The 20,340-nt window shown below is 41.6% G+C and overlaps 1 protein-coding gene across 10 annotated transcripts in view; it reads left to right on the top strand.

Moving 5' to 3' along the window:
- The window catches only part of DENND2B (DENN domain containing 2B), a 176,141-nt gene that overhangs the window by 92,593 nt on the left and 63,208 nt on the right, over nt 1-20,340 (top strand). For 7 of the 10 annotated variants that reach the window (XM_065065306.1, XM_065065303.1, XM_065065301.1 and 4 more), the window contains 2 exons: nt 12,509-13,720; nt 17,596-17,732. In XM_065065306.1, coding sequence (XP_064921378.1) covers nt 12,509-13,720; nt 17,596-17,732 — 1,349 coding nt within the window. The remainder of the gene's footprint in view (nt 1-12,508; nt 13,721-17,595; nt 17,733-20,340) is intronic. The other 3 variants (XM_065065309.1, XM_065065308.1, XM_065065310.1) reach the window with 1 other exon arrangement.

The raw sequence follows: 20,340 nt of genomic DNA, 5'->3' as shown, positions 1-20,340 counted from the left end.
GCAAACTGTTTTCATTCTCAGACTTATAATACATGCAAATTCTCTCATAAGATAGGAAAAGTAAAAACGTGTTGGCCAGCTCCTTATAAAACCGAATGGGCCAGCAGAAGAGTATAAAACTAAATTCACAGTTTTATAAGAAGCCAAGGTCTTGTGAGAGTGAAATGTTTATAAAACATATATAAATCCCCCAGATATTATCCTGATTCCAAATTTAGGCTTGAGATCCCACAGCTCTTGTAGGTGTGGTGACGAAATGTGGTCTGTGAGGCTCATTTCAGCTGGGCGAGTAATGTACATGTTCATGTTACCCTTGATCATGGTGAAGAAAGTGATGGGGAGTGTCTTTCCCTGACCTAGCTCTGCTCCTGTTGACAGTTACGGTCAACAAAAAGCAGAGAGAAGCCGATGTCTGAATCTTTCAGAAAGCTTCTTTTAGATCGAGTTTTTGACTATTGGTGTGTGCAGTGCTTGAGTACTGGCTGATCGTTCTTTTGTTAATATTCAGTGAAACTGAATTAGAGCCAGATGTAGCCTTTGGTCAAGTTAAATTCGGTCTTGTCTGGACTCTTAAGTAAATAAGTATGATAGCAACAAGCACTGCATGTCATAGCTTGGCTTTTTCTTTTTATTTTATTTTCCTTTTTCAGTTTACGTGTGTCTGCCAACAGATTGGGGAATAAATAGATCAACCATTTTTTCAAAGCTGTGTTCAAGTAAACAAACCCCCAACAACTCTTGGCCTCCAAAGTCTTTCATATGACTCTCAGTTGTGGGTATACCCTACACATTTCCTGATTTTCCTGGCTTGTTTAGCTAAACAAAGTAGAATGAAACATACAGTAACCAGTCAGATTTAGTAATGTGATTTATTTTTCAGTGCAAATGTTATTTAGACTGAAACTTTGTTTTTCATAGGTGTGCATTTGTGTCAGGTCAATGCCTTAAATCTTCCTATAACAACGAGTTTTGCATCAGTTTGCATCTTTTGCAACTTCTCTTTAGCAATTCCTGATTATTGCTGACATAACCCAGAAGAAAATCAGATGCTGATTCATAGACATTTAAAAACACGAACAAAAAAGGACCATCAGTGAAACTCAAAGAAAATTCCCTCTTAGATTCAAGCAAAGTATTCAATTTCTTCTTAATCTGTACACACTTAAGATTTCTTCTTAATCTATGCACACTGTAACGCGTACCAAGGGTCATGTTTGTCTGTCATAGCTGGAATTTATTTTGCATTCCATAAGGTCAGAGCTACTAAAGCAAATTATGATGATAAGAGGGGCTGGGGTTGTAACCCTTCAAATCCTTCCTCCTTCAGAGGCAGGATGCAACCTCCAAAGATGAGACGTTGGATACTCAATTAACAGGTACAGGGTAGACTATTAATGTGCATCTTATGTTATTTCACCCATAGTTATGTTCTTTTGCTCCTCTCACCATAGCATCAGTAAAACATAGAGTGTATCTGTGAATGTCAGGTGGTGCAGCTGTGGTCTGTTGTACAGGTTGGGATGGGCTGTATATGATGATATGAGGGATGTCAGCTCACAACTTACAGGTCAGTAGAAGTCATGGCAGGCAGTGGCACCTTCTGAAATGCTGTTTGTACCTTTGATCTGTCTTAATAACAACTGTGCTGCAAGTCTGTACCAGCTGTTTCTTCTGAATATGTGAAGTATTACATATCACTTGAGCATGTATTTCTGGTAATTTAGAAAGCAGCAAATGTCCATGTGTTTCCTTCCCCCTCCCTTGCTTCAGCACCTCTATGAGTCATATTTCAGTTATCAACTGGTTCATGTCTTTTCTGCCTTTTCAGGTGCTGGAAAAAAAATCCTGCATCTAATTTTGTTCTTGCAGTTGTTCACATATAAAGGTCATGTGTTTTGAGAATAATACAGTATCAAACAAAAAGCTGTCAGACTGCTTCATCCATATTATAGAAACATGTATAAAAAGTGCCCTTCAGAAGACAAATGAGCATCCTCAGTGTCGTGTAACCTGGAGCGTGCTGATTGTGTGCCAGTATTTCAGCTTTTTACTTACAGAAGAGATGTTTGCAGGAAGTTGAACTGAGTTGCTGAGGTTGTCTTGATGACTGGATGGTACGCACCTACTGGTCAGAGATGAGACACCTTGGAAGCCTGAGCACTCTTTAGACAAAGATTAAAATCAGAATGACTCCCTCTTTTCCCATGCCTCAGATAGTCCCTATTGCTTGTGAACTAACTTCACAATACATGAGCTGCAAGTGCGTGGTGGTCGGACAGAGCTGGGTCAGACAGTCTTCAGGCAGGACTGATGTTGACGTTGTTCTGGTTTCACAGAGATAATGGAGAAGCTTCTACCTACTCTTCTAGGGTGCTTTCTTACTGTGTTAAATATACTAGTTCACAAAACCAGAAAATTGGAAAAAGCAAATCTCTACAGAAAGACCTTGCTGGACATTGGTAGCACACTGGGGACCAGAGCTAAGCTGGTGGGTCTGGAAGGAAAACGGGGAGACTGGTGGGAGAGACAAATAATAGAATTTTGTATTTATTCTGAAAGCAGTTTCTCTGAGTGGATGAGACTGAGAATGGTCATTAGAGATGGGATAGAGTAATGAATTCCCTTTCTTTTTCTGTCTGTATTAGATATTTATTCTTAGGGCTATTTGATGAAGTTTTGTGTGACCTAGAAGTTGATTTATATGTAAAGCGGGGAAAGTAAGCTTGACTGTATTCTGGATTAGTGTGCAGCCAGGAATCATGACTTTTTGGCTCCCAGCTCAGTTCTTTTCCCTTTGGGTATAGAGTATTTCAGTAAAGTATACAGTGACCTTGTAAAGTTTTCTGACCTGTCAGAGCAGAAAAGGGATGAACCTATTTTACAACAGCTTTTCCAAAGATAATTTCAGGCTTGGACCTTGCCCAACCCAGAATGGCCTCAGAAATGTTAAAAACTAAGTATCACAATTTATAAAAGTAATTTTAACCCTTCCCAAATTGTGTGTGTGTGAGTGCAGAAGACTTGCAAAGCTCTGACAGAATTGTTTCCAAAGAGTTTATTGCTTTGAGATTCCAGGGCAGATAAACAAACATGTTGCAAAATCACCTGTGCTTTGAAAAAGCAAAGCTGAGAACTTCTGTGTGCGCTGGGATTTTGAACAGACGTGTTTGGACATGCTGCTAAAGAACAAGTTTCAGGGCCTGGCAGTTCTTACAAAAATAAGAGCTTGGGCATTCTAGTTGATTTAAGAAAACACTATCATTTGCTCTGGTGCCACTCTCTCTCCAACAAAACCCCAAGATCTTATGAATGTTGAACCATTTCCAGAACATAATAAAGATAAGTAACAGTGGAGATATAACAGTGGAAATAGCTGTTGCATAAATTATTATTCAGAAAATGTAATGGGAAAAGAGTAACTGTGAGGGAGGCTTCAATTTTTCAATTTTGAATCATATTAGTTTTTCAGGAGAAAATGAGAGATGGTCGTTTGAAGCCAGTGCACTGTACTTCAGCAGAAAAGAGAGAAAGGTGCTCTCTGATATTTCAGTTCTTGCTTTTGATATTTTTCCATGTGCAGGCAGCCTCTGATCACTGTGATGGAAGGTACAGCACAGGCTACTCATTCTCCTGTGCTTTGGGTAGTATCGATATCTGAACAGAACGTGTGAAAAAGGCTTAAACATGACATTATTTAAAAACCATCCTGCACTTGCCTAGTAACAGAGCAGAAGACTGCCATAAATCTAGAGCAGCAGGGAATCTAGACCTCTTAGTCTAGATAATTTCACAATTTCCTGTTATCTTCTTCACCCTTAGAAATTCCTTGGCAAAAGCACATACCTAGTGCATGTTGATTGATCACATTTTATTTTATAGTCACTTGTCATTGTCAGATTTTCATGCTGTCTTTAAAGATCCAGTCAAATTCAAGTGTTTAGGATCTGACTCATCAGCTTTGATTTATCTGCCCTTTCTTTGTACAGTTGTGGAGCATAGTTGCCCCTTCACGTAATTTACTTTGGCAGAATGACTCCTGAATTTCACTGATGTAAATCAGACATTTTGCTTCTAAGCCATAAAACCACAGTTCAACTGCAGTCAGCTGAGTTTTTGTGTACTTCTCTTCATGAACCAACTGCAAAGACACTGAGCTCTGGAGGGGTTTTATACACTGGAATTCACCACAGCGCACTCACAAGTGTGTCCCACGATTGTTATTGTTGACTCAGTACTTCTTGGAACCCTGGAAACCAGAGCTTTTATAAATGACACACAGAGCTTGATCTTTGTTTCACAGTCCTAGTGGCCTATTGTTTTGTAACTAGTTCTGATATGGTCTCAGTTTTTATTTAAATAGAAAGTATAAAAATTCCTTGAGTAAAGAAAAATTCAGAAATACAAACAGAAAAATAATTGGTGTTTGTATTTTTGTTCTGTCTTTAAACATTTTGTGATATTAATCCACTTTGTTTTTATTGCCTCATTCTCCCTAAGTACTGTGACTTTTCTATCACTAGCATATGTTCATGAGAGTGAGTGACCCCATTTCAAATGGTCTTATAATGCAAATTCATTTTTCAGTTTGGAAAGTATTTTCTGTCTTGTTTTTGTCACGTTCCCAAAGTCAACAACAAAGGGAGGAGGTTATCTGGAATGTGGATTTTTTGGGGATTTTGGGCTATGCTCCTGGTGGGAGCTCAAAAATCATAAAGGGTCTGGTGGAAAAAGGGCTGTTCTGTTGGCACTTGCTTGGAAAGGAAAGTGATGTAAGAGGCAAGATATGACAAGTCGTACTACTTGCTTCATTACTGGTTGAATGAGGTCAGAACCCACCTTTCTACCATGTGTCCAGTACTGAGTCTGAAAAGTTCAACTCCTTTACTCACCACAAGCTCTTATTTAGTTTTAAGATAATTTAGTATCATTTCTAATTGTCTACTTGAGTTATGTAGAAAACTACAATGCTGTGTGCTATGCCAGAGTACAGGATATATTGTAATAAAAAGGTTTACCGCTAAACAAAATCGGATTTAAATTCAGTAGTGCAGGAGGTCCCTTTTGTCTGGTCTTCCCATAATCCTTAGTTACGAAGAGCAACAATAACATTGATTTATAGTCCTTTTCTATAGCTGGTACAATTAATACAATGAAAGATTAAACTAATTTTCTTTGTAGTACACAGGGCAGTTGTCCGAGCCTAGATGCTCATTTATATTTGGAAAAAACCCTCAAAACTCAAAGTATCATGAATACATGGGATCCTCTTGGGCCATCTCAGCTAAGCAACAAAGCCCTTCCATCCCACCTATTGTGGTGATGGCTGTATGTTTGACCCTCATTCTAAGCACCTGGTAGCCCAGTCAGCCCAGTCTGACTACCTGCATCTGTCCCCTGAGCATTCCGTGTTGCTGCCCCGCAGCGATGCCATGCTGAGCGCTCTGCAGCAACCATGCTGCTGCCACTCTGTCCCCACTGGCGAGGACATAGCTGGGGTGAGGGAATGGAAGGGAACATCACAGTGTCACAAGCAGACGGTGCTGGATCTTTGCTTCTCTGTCCAATGGTTTGTTTCGTAACTAATTTCAAAATGTAACCAAACCACCAACTGGTAGCGTTGGATAGCTAAAAGTTGACTTCTCATAGCTCTTTGGAGGAAAGTGTAGAGGAAATTATTCCTAATTCTTGTACAGAGAGGGGAAGAACTTCTCTTTGAGAAGTTCCCCTCAACATTGCTTCCATCAAAGTCGTTAAGGTTTTATGGCCTTCTTTGAATTACTCTGCTTTTTTTGCACCTGAAGAGGCACAACTAGAAGATTGCTGTACTGCAGTTAGTGCCTCCAGTTTTTGTTTGTTTAAAATCACTGATTCGTAACAGGAGCTTTCACAAGTGTGTCTCTGACAGAGGCAGAAAGGTGCTTTTCTGTTCGTTTGCTGGGTGATTTCCTGGCAGCAGTGCCCTTAGGGTGGCGTGAGACTGTTCCAGTTACAAGGAGCTGTCAGTACTAAACGTTTCAAAAGTCCAGGTCATAGAAGTAATGACACAGAAACACTAGTTCTAATCAGAGCTGCTGTTGATCTCTCCACATTTTGTCTCCTCTACCTACTATGTCAAATCAAGTGGAAGTTCAATGGAGACAAATACCATAGCAAGCCATTACATCTGTTCTCGGTAGCGGTTCATCAAAACGTGTACGGTGTGCTTGGCTCCAGTTAAGAGGTGAGCAGCGTGTGCTTCCCCATCACTTTGCCTTGCTCTGGGAAGGATGGATTCCAGTACTCCCACTCATGCTGACTGACACCAAGGTGGAGCTGCTCCTGACTCCAGGGACCTTTCTGTGCTGCTGAACCGCTCTGTTGCAGTCTGGCCACACAAAGCTCTGCTTTCAGGTGGACATCGTCCTCCCTCTTGCTGAGTTCAAATAACGCGCGTCCTCTTGTCCTTATTTTTGTTTCTGCATTGTGAGTGTTGGGTAGGAGTCAGGTCTGAACCCACGATACAACACAGTTTTAGTCTGAATACAAAAATGAAAGTACAGCTTTTTCATATGGTGAGAAGTTACACCTGCGTGGCAGAAAATACCCTTTTGAAAATCCGAGGATCCAATAAGTTATATCTTGTTCTCTGAATTTCTTATTTCACTTATCTTTCAAATATTTGGAAGCTTATACCAGTTGAAGATCTGGACATAGATAAACTCATCTGGACACACAATGAAATCCTCAGGATTTAGGTTTTTTTTCAGCATTGTTATAAAGATAATTTGAGTTTTTCATCCTGAAGTCTGAACAAATCCATTTTGTTTCCTCAGTAGCCAAAAAGACTAACAGGGTGCCAGAAAGGTGTGGGCTTTACTATTTTTTCCAATGGAATGTTAACAATAAATGTCTGAATTAGTGCTTCAAATGATAGTTTTTGTGCAATCTTTTGCCTGATAGAGGTTCTTTATTTAAAGAAATGAAGATCATCACTAATCATAAAATATTCTTAGCTTGTATTGTTGTATGAGATCATTTGAAAGTTGGTAGCTGAGTGTTTCCTAGAATTCTCTCTTACAAATTTCCAGAGAATTTTGTAGTTACATCCTCAGTTACCTGAAATCAGGGCAGCTGCTCTTGCAAGGAGAAATTTCTGTGGCATTTGTTTCAGATTTCTTCAAATATTGGCTAGAGCAACAAGAAGTCTCTAGCCTTGTGTGGCAGGCCCAATCTGCTCAATGCACAAACTAACATGCTTACTGTCACAGCTGATTCTGACATTATCATTACTCTGAAACAGGTTGGGTTGTCCTGATGAAATGACACAATGTCCTGAGAAAACTCAGGGATAAGCAGAAAACCTGAATAAAAATACTGATAAAGCAATATTTTCCTACGGAGTGGGGAAGTCCTGAGGACTAAAACCATCACTGTGTGACTTTGCATGAGCTCATCGAACATCAGTGTCACTGTGAAATGACAGGATCTCATCAAGAGGAGCCTGGAAAGACCTTTTTGTCAATGCATTTCTTGCTTTTTTTTTTTCTTTTCAGTAAATGGGCTCCTGAGCATGAGTGTGTTGAAGTGGGAAATTCCCTGGGCCAGAGAGCCAAAAACTTGTCTCATTATTCTGTCAGTGTTGGTTTTAGCAGGGCAGACGGGATTAGCAAACCTCAAAGATTGCTGAGCAGCTTCTGCCAGCTTGTTTGGCAGATCACAGGATGATCTGTGGAGTCACTCCCGATGCTTCAGGAGAGCTAAACATGTGCTGTGGATCTGAGCTGCTTGGCTCAGAGCTCAGAGCAGGGCAGTGGGAGTCAGGAGTCCTGTAACTCTGTCAAGGCAAGTCGTTTAACCACCTTCCAGTCACCTCTAACACCTGGTCTGAAATGCAGCTTAGTATTGTTATTAGTGTTTATAAAAAATGTGTGGATCATGGATGAAAACTCCTCAATAAATGCACATTCTCATTATTCACCTTACTCTGGCTTCTAAAAGACATATAAAGGCCGTCATTCTGCCTGCCTCCTGTTGTTGAACACTATCTCATGGAGTTGTGGGAGCCGTCTGCACTCTGTCTGCCATTCATTTCTCCTCTTTTCTGGAGGCAGTGACTAGCAAAGGAAGCAGGTAGGAGCTGTGTACCTGCTCAGCCGGATCAAAAAGCCAGGCACACTATTTTTCATACTCATTTAGTATTGCTTACTTTCAGAGTTGTCTCCAAGAACTGAATTCTTCCTCTTCTACACACAGTCTAATGTCAGCACCCACATTTTGCAGGCAGGAAAAATTTTTAGCTTTTGGGTAAAATACAACATAATGGGTCAGGCATTTTATGGCACCAAGAACAAATCCTTCCCCATCAGCATGGACTTTTAGAACAAGTCAGCCTTGCTGGAGGCCTCATAAAGAGGGCAAGAATTCCATGTTTTCATCTTTTTTGCTTTATTATGAGTAGGGCACAAATTACATCAAAACAATCTGGCAAGTGATTCTGTTCTACTCTTGGTGTCGATGAGGTACAGCTCCGCTGTTATCTATGGGTGTTCATTGGAACTGCTGGAAGGGGATACTTGACTTTTTTGGAGAAAACAATATGATAGCAATACACTGTTATGGAAACTATATAATTGAGGGCAGGCCTGGAGATTTACAGGGTTTGTAAATTTAATATTTTTTCTATGCGTGGGTGAGAAACAGGCAAACTGGAGAGAAGAGACTGAATCATAATTTAAAGCTTAATTGTATCTAGGGTTCAAAATCCTACAGAGTGTCACTGATGTCTCTGCCCATGGCAGCAGGGTTGGACTAGATGATCTGTAAAGATCCCTCCCAACCCAAACCATTCTATGATTCTATGATATTATCAGTTTTCTTCTACTCTGGGTAATTCTGCTGATTTCTTGGAGAACAACTCAGAGCAGCAAAGCTAAGCATGGTTTGGAGGGCTGAAAAACACCTCTCATATTGCATCTGCTCCCCTCCCTGTGCAGCAATGAGTTCCACCAGGAAGGCTTCAGGGTCTGTGACCTGTTTACAAGACATAGTGTGCTGTTTGGCAGGTGATTTGCCTCTGAGACTGCAATTCAGTGCTGGCTCACCAGCGGTTTGGGAGCTGCGCCCCTGAGGCTGTGTGGTGGAAGAATCCCCCCAGCAGATGGGCAATGGCAGCAGCTGATTGCAATGTGATTTGTGAAATGCAGGTATTCTCAAAAAAATATCATTGCCCAGAGAGAAGGTGCTGTTCAAGTGGACTTGTTAAGAAATCTGAATTTGATTCCATCATTTTTATTTATGCTGTTCATACATAATATTTTGAAGGTGTGTGTAACAATACGCTTTGTAAGGTGTTGCTTGTATCATGTATGTAGAAAACTTCAATAAAAATGTTTTGCTTTACAATCTTTGTATGGAAAATTGCAAATTATTTAATTATTTGTCTCTGCCCAATAATACTTGTTGTAAAGTCTGTGGAACCTTTGTGCCTTCAAGAGAATGTTCTTCTAATGGCAGCAGGTTTCTTGGGTAAGGACCATTTTATTATCCACTGATTGGCTTTTGGACCTTTTTTTTTTCCCATTCTGTTACTTGCCACTGTCCTTTAGAGAATGTGTGCCTGAAGTCATATAGACAAAACTTTGCTTCTCTTTCTTTTTTAATTATTCCTATAGCTTCTATCTCGGTTACTTCAGTTTATAGTACAATGCAACATAAACCAGAATCTTTTTCTTAACTTGTGGTATCCCAAGTACTTAATAACATACACCTCAAGAACGCCTGTTTCTCTGCAGCCCCAAGTCTTGTGCAGTGGAAGCGAGTAAGACTTTTGTGACTGAATTCAGGGGTTTCAAGATTGAGTCTTTAAGCACAGTTACCTTACCAGGGACCTGGGATTTAAAAGAATTTCAAGTATCTCTAAGAAGAAATGTTTTGCAACTTCTGCAGTTTATGCAAATCATGCTTTACTCCTTTTCCTCTTATCCCGTTGAGTCAACAAACCTTTTCCTGACAGTGAAAACCACTTAAAAATATTTCTTAGAGTGCAAGGAGATGAGTGACTATGCCTACAGTATTTTCTATATAGTGAGTCAAAGGCAAGTAAAGGATTGTCAGCATGTCCTTCACCTCTGCTCTCCCATTATTGACTTTACCCCAGTCGTTTTGTATTTTATTCTTGCTGCTGTCACTATGGATTATCATTTAGAATCTAATAAATAAGTTTTAACTTTCTAAAGCATTCCACTTTGCAGGGTCTGCCCCTATCCCTTGGCTGAATCCTGCCAGTGGATTTAGCCAACACATGACTTTAAAGACTGCAGTGGAGGATCTAGTCTTTATATGTAAAATACATTTCCACCAGGCAATACCTGTTTCATTGAGAAATGTCAGTGCAGCTCTGGAGCCAGGCCTAACAACATGCAGGAATTAGGAGAATCTGATCTCAAGTCTAAGCTAAAGGAGTGTCAAGAATAAAATAAAATGTATGACTTTGTGGTATTAAACTGAAGAGATTGAGAGAGGACAGACGGGAGTCATGAAGAATCAGGGCACCCCACCAAGTCTGAGGAGGCTGATTGAGGTTGCATCTTTAGGCACTGTAAAGGTACTTGGGCCAAAGTAATTGTAGGTGATTCACTACAAATCAGTGTTGTAAAAACCAACCAAAATTATTCAGCACCTGTCACCTACCTTTGGTCTATTGAGATCTCTTAATTCACCTGTCTGAAGCTACATAGAGTGTCAGGAAATTTAACTTTTAGGATGAGAAAAGTGTATTCTGACATGCATCCTTTCTGTCCTAAAATCAGGAAGCTTTAAGCAGCTGTTAGTGGAGTATTTTCTATTGTCTTTGGCATGGGATCTCTCTTTTCCTGTGGGCATATTTATTTTTCAGAACAATGAAGAAAAAAAAATCATCAAGCAGTGCAGCTTCTGTTCCAAAGAGGCTTGATTGTCACAGGACTCTAAAAAACACATAAGTTCACTTTTGTGATAATTTAATCATTGTCCTTTTCTGACCAGAACTCCCCTCTTTTGCGATAATTCTGAGTTTTGCTTGCAAAGTATCCACTGCAGGAAACTGGGATGAAATCTGAGAATTTGGTTTGGGAATGTGTTTGAAGGAGAAGAAAATATCTCCTTTGTCAAAGCAAATTTTTCAGAAATTGTCCCAGTGCCCTGGACTTTCAGATTAGTGCACAGAACTTGGCACTGGTGCATGTAGGTATTGGCTGACTGTTGGGGAGAAAACCACATAGCAGCAGGGATCTTCTGAAGCTTTTCTCCCTTTGCTATAGCAGAGACATTTGCTCCCATAATTTATTTTGGTGAAATAGTTCTTTCATTTAGATTATGTGTGTACAGGACAGTTTATAAAAGAGCAACTTGTTGTCCACAATCTTCACAGAATAGAAACTTAAATCTGCATGCAAGGTGTTACTTTTGGGTTTTTCTTCTCATTTCTGTGGTGTTTGGAACAGAAAGGTTGCTAAGGCAAAATGCTGAAGGAGTCGTGATTATTTCTGCTATGGTTTGTATGTATGTATTGTGGCAGATCAATAAAGCCCCTTTTTTGACATGGTTTTGTCTTAATTTTCTTATTGTTGGCTCATTGGTGATGACCCAGATGATTAATGTGCTGTTTAATTTCCAGTTGTCTTTTTGTTCTTAAGAGTCTTTGCAACAATGTTGAAAACCCCAGTAACAATGCCTGACCTTGCAAACTGTGGCAAAAATTTATTCTGAGGGTTTTTTCCAGGGTAACACAGAGACCTTTCTATATAGTTTATATGTTTCAACATGCACTGTGGGCAAACTAATGTGTTTTTTCAGTCTGTAATATTCTCCTGATAAGAAATTCTGCTTGATCAGGAGAATTTACTCTGTTGGCCAACATATGACACCAAAGACAATACAGGTCTTCCATTTGCTGTTTTATTTAGTTTACTATACATATCAGGGACTTGAAGTGCCGTGGCTGAAATACTGCAGCAGTTGAGCAGGGAGCTACTTTGCTTCAGATGTTATGAATTAAGAACTGACATATTTTAAAATTGGTTTGCTTACTGCAAGCAGTCAGTAAACTGTGCTCCTTGTTGGTCAGTCTTTCCCATTTTAGTTGCAGTGGGAATCTTCCCCCTGACAATCCCCTGTTCCTGCAGAGGGAATCCTTAATCTGGGAGGCCAGGGAGCTGCTCAGCTGGAGGTGGTAGATGCATTTGAAGCAACAATTTGCTAGGAGAACCTCAGCTGTCTTTAAACTTGGAAAAGCTGGGGATCAAACAGAGGTGAGAAAACTGGCCTTGGGCGTGCTGAATGCTCTGCTCATCAGCTCGTCACTGACATCAGTTAATTGCTGCCATCCTTCCACCCCCGATTCTATGGCTTGGTGGTATTTGGTGTCTTCACAATGCTTTGGGGTAGTTTTGTGGTATGTAGACATCCTCTGCTCTACCTGCAGCCAGAAGAACCTTGGCAAATAACTCTAGTTTCCCCAAGGACTTGATTTTTTATTTCTTTCTGCTTCTAGGTGTCAATCAGCCTCTCCACCGCCTCTTTTGTCCCCGCGAAGGAGCCCAGCCTACCCCCTTAGCGACAGCGAGGACTCTTGCCGCTCCACCCGGCTCACCAAAGCCTCCAGCTCCAGGTTGCGCCTCAAGGACTGGAGCAACCGCACATCTACACTGCGAAGCACCTCCACGAGCCCGTCAGACACCGAGTCCCCAAACCACCCTCTCAAAGCCCTCAGTGTGGGAGCTTTGGACAAAAGACTGTCTGTATTCAAGGCCGAGGACCAAAAGGAGAGTCCAAAGGAGGCTCAAGATGGGGACACGATAGGGAGCCATCCGCTCGCCCGGAGCACTCTGTCCTTGGGCACTGCCACCAACTTGAGGAACCTCTCCCTCAGCCGGGCGAGCGTCCGCTCCCAGGCACTGGACATCAGGCAGAAGATCACAGAATGGGAGTGTCGTCGGGAGCCGTCCCCCAGGCTGAGCGCGTGTGTGGACAAGAGGGATGCTGGGGAGAGGTCGGGCAGTGAGAGCTGCCCCAGCGTGCTGACCTCTCCCTGCAGCGAGAAGACTTTCGACTTCAAAGGGCTCAGAAGAATGAGCCGAACGTTTTCCGAGTGCTCTTACCCAGAAACGGAGGAGGAGGAACTGCTGGATTCCTGCCATCGGTTTGAAAAGAGACCAGGCAGGAGCGAGCCTCCTGCTGCTGCTTTCCTCAAGGGCCACGTGAGGAAAGAGTCCTCTGCCGTGCTCAACAGAATACAGAAGATCGAGCAGGCGCTGAAAGAGCAGCCTGGCAGAGGCCTCCCCCAGTTACCAAGTAGCTGTTACAGTGTTGATAAAGGGAGGAAAAAGTCTGTGACTCTGACTACTGTAGAAGGACTGAGTGGAACACTAAGCGATGGCAAAGGAGGGAGTGTTATTTTGGGGAGTGAACCAGAAACACCTACTGAGGCTGAGAAAAGCAGTAAGACAAAACAGGGGGTTACTGCAAACTCATCTTGCCCTAAAATGCTCCTCGAAAGCCCGGCTAACACCGCGGTGAATCCTGTCCCCAAGCCCAAACGCACCTTTGAATATGAAGCAGACAAAAACCATAAAACTAAACCAAGCAATGGTCTACCTCCATCTCCTACAGCTGCTGCTCCTCCTCCCCTCCCGTCCACCCCTGCACCCCCTGTGACCCGCAGGCAGAAGAAAGAGTCGCGCTTTCACAGAAAATCCCAGAATAGGTAAAATTCAAGGAAATCTCTTGTGCTCGATCTTCTAATAAATAAATGTGCTGTATTTTTTTAGTTACAGTGTTTTAAACTCTCCCTGTAATGCATTGCTTTTGACCTGAAAAATGTTCGGAATTGCGTGCAAGACAAGTAGTTTTTCTGCTGAACTGCACAGATGGGATGCATTGGTACAATACCTCTACATGGCTGCAGTTTGGGAATTCTCCAACCTGTGTTCCTTAATCTCTGGAAAGGCTCTAGGCCATGTGTGCTAAAGGTTATCTCATTCATTTTGGCACAAATGCCCTTACTTGAGATTTTTAATGGGGCATAATTTCATTGTCCTCTTGTAGTGGGACCACAGATGATCTGTCACAGTCCTGTCTGTTCACTGCAAAACATACCTGCAGAGGCTTTGTGTTTCCAAAGCTTATTACTGTAGCAGTTGTGTCAGTTTTATGCAATGCTGATGATTTTTTTTTTAAAATTCAGTGCTCAGAAATGTTGTCTTAAGTTACCATCAATAGCCGTAGAGGATTAATGCTCAGAAAAGTTATATTTTAGCACAGGAAGGCCTTTATATCCTTCCTGAGCTAATGAAGCGCAGAGTGTACGGCTACATTTCCCCAGCAGTCTGTGGAGCTTGGCTTGTTTCAACTACACGATTCCCCTGGACTTCTTGGACATGGTACAATTCTGCTCACTGCTTGGAAAACTGTAGCTGTAGTTGTTAGTAAGCATTCAAGTTCATCTATTGGTGCATGCGTACGATACAAACACACTCTTGGTATTTAGTGATAAGCTTTGCAAGTAACTGCTAAACAGCATCTCAGTGCACACTATCAGTTCAGTATCTGGTGCATGATGTTAGCTCAATTAGTTAAAAGTTTATGTCAGCACAACCTGACCTGAAGTACGCTAAGGCAGGAAAAGGAGAAGAGGAGCCTTCAGATTCTGCTCTTTACTTTCAAGAGACACCTGCTTCTCAAATGGATCAAACAGCTCTTCTGGTGATGTGTGTTGTTTCTCTGAGAGAGGCGGGGGGTGGAGAGGGATGTGGAAAGCCAGGCTCTGATTAGCGGTGCTTTTCTTTGAGTTCTGGCAATAATCTCAGTCCAAGGAAGTAAATCTTGATTTTAACAAGAGTTTGTGAAGTGAAGCTGACCTCATTTTGTTCAGCACGGCATTTCCAACGTACAGAAGACAAACAATAGTTTTTGAATGTTCAGCTATAAATTATAACCTTAGTTGGAAAATGAAGGTGCAAGTGGTAAAATGGTCTGTGGCGTGGGCGGTGGAGGGGAATGAATAACAGAAGATAGTTCTTGCACAGAATCACTGTATGACCTGCAGCTAAGTGATTAAAGTCAGTCTCTGAGTACATACACTGAGTTTGAGACCATAAAAGTCCTCTAAGAACCACAGAATTTTGTTACAATGACTTTTAAAGATTAAGTTTTAAACTTCTTTCAAGAAGGGGTACAATTCATGCTTGCATCGTGTGTTCTGTGGGTTCAGTCTCCCATCACAGCAGAGACAGACAACAGGATGGTTCAGCAATGGAGCTTTAGTCCTGGGTGGGGCTAGTAGGTATGAGCCCCAAACAGCAGCACTATTTATCAGTTTAAGTTGTGATTAGTGGAGTATATGATGTAGGATTTACACTGTTAATCACGTATACCCAATGATTCTCGCAAATGAGTTTGACATTGTACAGGGTAGGTTTCCATTTGCCTGTAACACCTTTACCCTACTGTAGTCTGGTGATTTCTTTGGACTTACCTCTGATGAATGATAATCTAAATCCAACCTCCTAAAACTGCAGGTTTGCCATCTGACTTCTACTCTGTGCTGGGTGGAAATCCTTTATAAAATCTTAACTTTATTGTCTTTGCTACTGTCCTTCCTTTAGTTCCAGTAAGGAGAACTCCAGCATTTACAAAGCACTTGACACCATACCAGTCATCTAAGAATGACAGTATTTTGTTAATATTAGTTATTGAAATCTCAGTCTCTAAACTGTTGGAGAACAGATGTAACTCATTATGTCTACAGCTTGTAGTTGTGTGTTTCAGATTGAACATACGTGTGGTTTGCACTCCCTGGAATGTCACGAGAATGGACTATGGGTATTTATTTTTCCAATATTTTGGTTGAAAACACCGGTTTGTGGTGGCTAATTCAACATTATAATAAAATGGAGAAAAATAAAATCTCTCATATTTGCCTGCTGGCATAAAGCCAGTCTGTAATCAGAGGACCTCCTGACCATGGTAGTTCTTACAGTTTAGATTGATTTAAGATGGATGTTCCCTGGTGGTTGGAGATCCTCTGGCATAGACAGCACAGGAGAGGAGTGTCACAGGACAGGCTTGGGACACCTGGACCACAGCTGAGTGCCAGTCCACAACACCACTCCCATGGTCCTATGCAGTATCACTGCATCGTAGCGGTTCCTTGAAATCTATGAGAGTGGGTTATTTAACACCTTTAGAGAGTCTCATTTCATACACAGGTATGTCTTCAGTGCCTAAGCATCCTTTATAACTGCCAGAAGGTGTGGAGGAGCAGATGTCTGAATCTGAAAACATGGCTTGTTTCTGCCGCTATCCTGATGTGCGTAACAGGGACCTGACTGTTCTTAAGATTACAGAAAGGAGGAAGAGGGTTCTCCTAAGCCTGCCTCAGACCCGTAAGTCTGCTCCAGCAGACAAATAGGAGATGGTCTTGTCAAATGCAGTGTCTGTATGATAGGCACTGTACTGCCTGGAGGGACATTCTTGAGTCAAATAACAGGCTGAAGTATGTCTCAAGACACTCTGCTGCTGCCATATGGATGTGCCATCAACATGTGTTTGACTCCAGCTGGGGAGAAGAGGAAAGGGGGTTGATGGCAGGATGATTTACTGTTCATCTGGCTTGGGTATCAATGAGTGAAGTCAGGGCATTAGCACAGCCCCTGTAAGCCTGTGGGATTCACACTTCTCAGCACAATGTTCATGCCATTTCACCATCAGCCCTAAGTAGATGAAATGAGTGCTAGCCCTTGTACAGCTGCAACGCAAACTGTGCACCTCCTGACTTCAGTGTAGGTGTTGCCTCAGAGAACAAGTGCTGGGCAAACTGGAGAATGTGAAGGGCTTGGGCTCCTCGTCACCCAGAGCTGCTGGGCAGCACTGGGACAGGTTTGGGTGAAAGGCGATTAATCACCATCTGAACCAGTTGCCTCTTACCTTCCTGCCAGAAACCCAAACCTCTGGGTCCCCAGCCATAAGTCTGGGCTGCTTGCCTACCCCAGAGTGTCTTAACTTCCTCCGTGCTTTGTCCTTTGCTGCCAGGGATTGACACAGGTCGTGCAAGGGAAATGGCTGATTTTCACACTGGCCTGCCTTTGGCATTTGTACGCTGACCTTTATGCAGGAACGTATCTGGAGGATGAAGATGTGTTTTTGAACTCAGGGCTACATCTCCCGGAGCAACCGGAGGAGAAACACTCTCCAGAGAAATGTCTTTTTTTTTTTTTTGAGAAGGAATGGCCACATGTTCCTGGGGCCCCTGGCAAGAGCAAAGCGATTTCTTTTCTGAGGACTGTGCTATTAACTTAGTCTGTAACCTTTGAAAAATACCACATACTTTCTTGGTATTTTCTCCCTGTCCATATAATGGAGATAAAAATACTTCCAACCTCATGAAAGTGTCACAGATTGCTATATAAAGACTGCTGTGAGTACAGGACTTGAGGTTCTCTAAAAGTTAGTCTTTAAAGCATGATGTGTAATATTTTTCTTTTGGTCATTTTTTATATATTTCTTAGTAAACAATGCTCAGCTAAGTATTTGAGTCATTTGGCATTCTAGTTACTAATTACTTATTGTTTTAAACTTTAGAAAATCCTTTGAGTTTGAGGATGCATCAAGTCTGCAATCCCTGTACCCTTCCTCCCCAACTGAAAATGGGACTCAGAGCCAGCATAAATTTGGATCCAAGAGCACTTTAGAAGAAAATGCCTATGAAGACATTGTAGGTAAGAACCTGTTGCAGTTCACGGGCTCACAGCGCGATGTTGAGCAGTTGTGGTCAGACTGTGCATTGTTAAATATGTGCCCTGTGCAAGAACACTCAGTGCTGCCAGTAAAAATGGACTAAAATGGAGGGTAATGGGTTTGAGGCATCAGTGCAAACATAATTCTCTGTCTGCATGCAGAAGGTCCTGATTCCTTTGAATTTCTTTGAGTGATGTTGGAAATGAACTTTTTGGTCAGCTTTTTGTGATGCTTTTCAAGAACAAAATCATTCTTTTTATCGAGGCCTTGGCTTGAAGCCTTGAGTGATGTAGAAGTGTGAAGAACTGAACTTGAGATAGTGGTTACAGAGCTATCCAACAGCAAGATTAACCTCACAGGCCTTGTGTTGTCAGCCTGAGCTTTTCAGGACTCGGTGTGGACTGCCCCAGAGCAGTTGTTCGCAATGCCATTCCTTGTCTCCCCTCGTCCCAGTTGCTGGTTAAAGAAAAATTAATTTCCTTTAGCTATACAGCCATCAGGAACACACAACAAAAATGCTGTTTTGATTAAGCTTCACAAGAAAAACATGTTTCTTTTGGTCTTAGAAGGAAATGTATGGTCTATGCATACATTCTTTTAACATCAAAAAAGTTATAATTACCAAAAATTGGGCAGCCCTTCAGAGCACAGATTTACCACACAAGTGATGAATATCTACATTGTTTTTAACTCTTTCAGTGTTGTATTATTACAAGAGATAGAAAGGGCACTTCGTTTTACTTTGGACAATGAACCTTTATCTACTGAAAACTGGAGGGCAACCGAGATAGTCAGGGGCCCTGGAGCACAGGTCCTCTGAAGAGACACTGATAAGCTGGGCTTGTTTAGTCTGGTAAAAGCAGGACCTGAGGCACTGTAATACTGCTTACAAATGTTTGAAGGGCAAACAAAGATGAGAGAACAAAACCCTTATGGTCATATCAATACAGCAGTGGCCACAAATTGCAGCTTGGAGCTCTTTGTCCTATACCCAAATTCTGTCTCAAGCTTGTCAACCTCAGCGAAAACAGGAATTTACTTTTTCCATTTTCATCTTTGCTCTCCCTCTATGCCATTCAGAAAAATGCTTCCAGAACACAAAAAAAACCGCTGCTGTTCAGTGATTGTTAATAAAAATGAGAGCTTATGTAGATGCTAAAAAGCTGTTTCTGTGGCAAGCATCCTTATGTGATTGTCAGCCTTCTCTACAAACAGTCAGACCACCATGCAATTGACAGTTGAAAATTTATTGTGCCTTAATTACAGTGCTTGTCATTTATCAGGACCTGTCAAGATGTAAGATGGTAATGCTTCTTTTCCTTGCTTTGATTTATCAGATGTCAAAGTAAAATCTTCAGGACTAGTAGGAAGCTCTCTTAAAATGAGAAGAAATCTTGGATTCAGTAAAACAAAATCATAATGGGCTCTTCCAGCTCAAGGGAACTATAAGACAGCTCCCTGCAGATTATAATTTGGGCATTTTGGCAGGGCAGTGGGAAGAGAATGCAAAATTTCAGATCTGTGGACAAACACAAAACTTCGTTGTTTCATACTGCTTTTTAACAACCTCTTTCCAAACACTTCATTCAATACAGGCAGTGTGGGGGGAATACCAAATCAGTATAATTCTTATAAACTGTCAAGCATGATTAAAGACAAGCCAAAATAGTTTGATCTCTGGCTTTAAAGAAACTATTGTAGTTTTGTGTATCACATCTGCATAATTTATACCAGTAGTGCTAGACTCCAGCCTCTAAGTAGCACTTTTGTACTCATGCAGACCAGGTGTCTGTAAGAGTGAGTTTATTTTATAGATTTCCATCTGCTTTGGGGCTATAAAGGACTCTGTCACTGCTGCTTTGGGTTTTCTTTGCAAACAGTTACCTTAAAGGTGGTGGTGGGTTTTTTGTCTACACCTAGTTGAATCTCCTGCCTCCCTAAAAGCTTTTGTAGCTAGTTAAAACATTGTTACTGTAGTACTAAACTCAATAAAGTCCCCTCCCATCCTATCCCATGTAAAATTAAGACTTTTAATGCACATAAATGTTGAAACACAAGAAAAAAAGGCTACAGAACTTGAGCAACGCTCTAGGTACTCTACTGTGAGACAGAATCATTAAAAAAATGCAGGTTGGAAAGGATTCTAGAGTCAGCTGGTCCAACCTCTGTTCAGAGCAGGGCTACTTTCAAAGTTCAATCAGGTTGCTCAGGTCTACGTCTGGTTGAGTTTTCAAAATATCTTAGGAGGGTGGTTCCACTACCTCTCTGCGCAGCCTGCTCCACTGCTTAACTTCCACTGTGAAGAACTTTTTCTTGATATCACTGTGAAGGATTTTTTCTTTCTATCCAGTCAGATTTCAGCTTGTTGCTATTTGTGACCCTTGTCTTTCATCCTTTCACTGCCAAGAACAGTCTGGCACCATCTTCTCTATAACTCCTTCTAGGTAGTGGAGGACAGCAGTTAGATCCCTGTGACCCCTGACTTCTCTTGGCTAAACCATCCCAGTTTTCTCAGCCTTTTCTCATTTATGTTGTATGCTCCAGCCCCCTGCCAATTTAGTAGCCTTATGTAGACTATCTCCAGTCTGG

The sequence above is a fragment of the Columba livia genome, chromosome 5 (assembly GCF_036013475.1).
Source record: "Columba livia isolate bColLiv1 breed racing homer chromosome 5, bColLiv1.pat.W.v2, whole genome shotgun sequence".
NCBI lineage: Eukaryota > Metazoa > Chordata > Aves > Columbiformes > Columbidae > Columba > Columba livia.
Note: the sequence above shows the minus strand (reverse complement) of the source record. Positions and strands in the feature narration are given on the sequence as shown.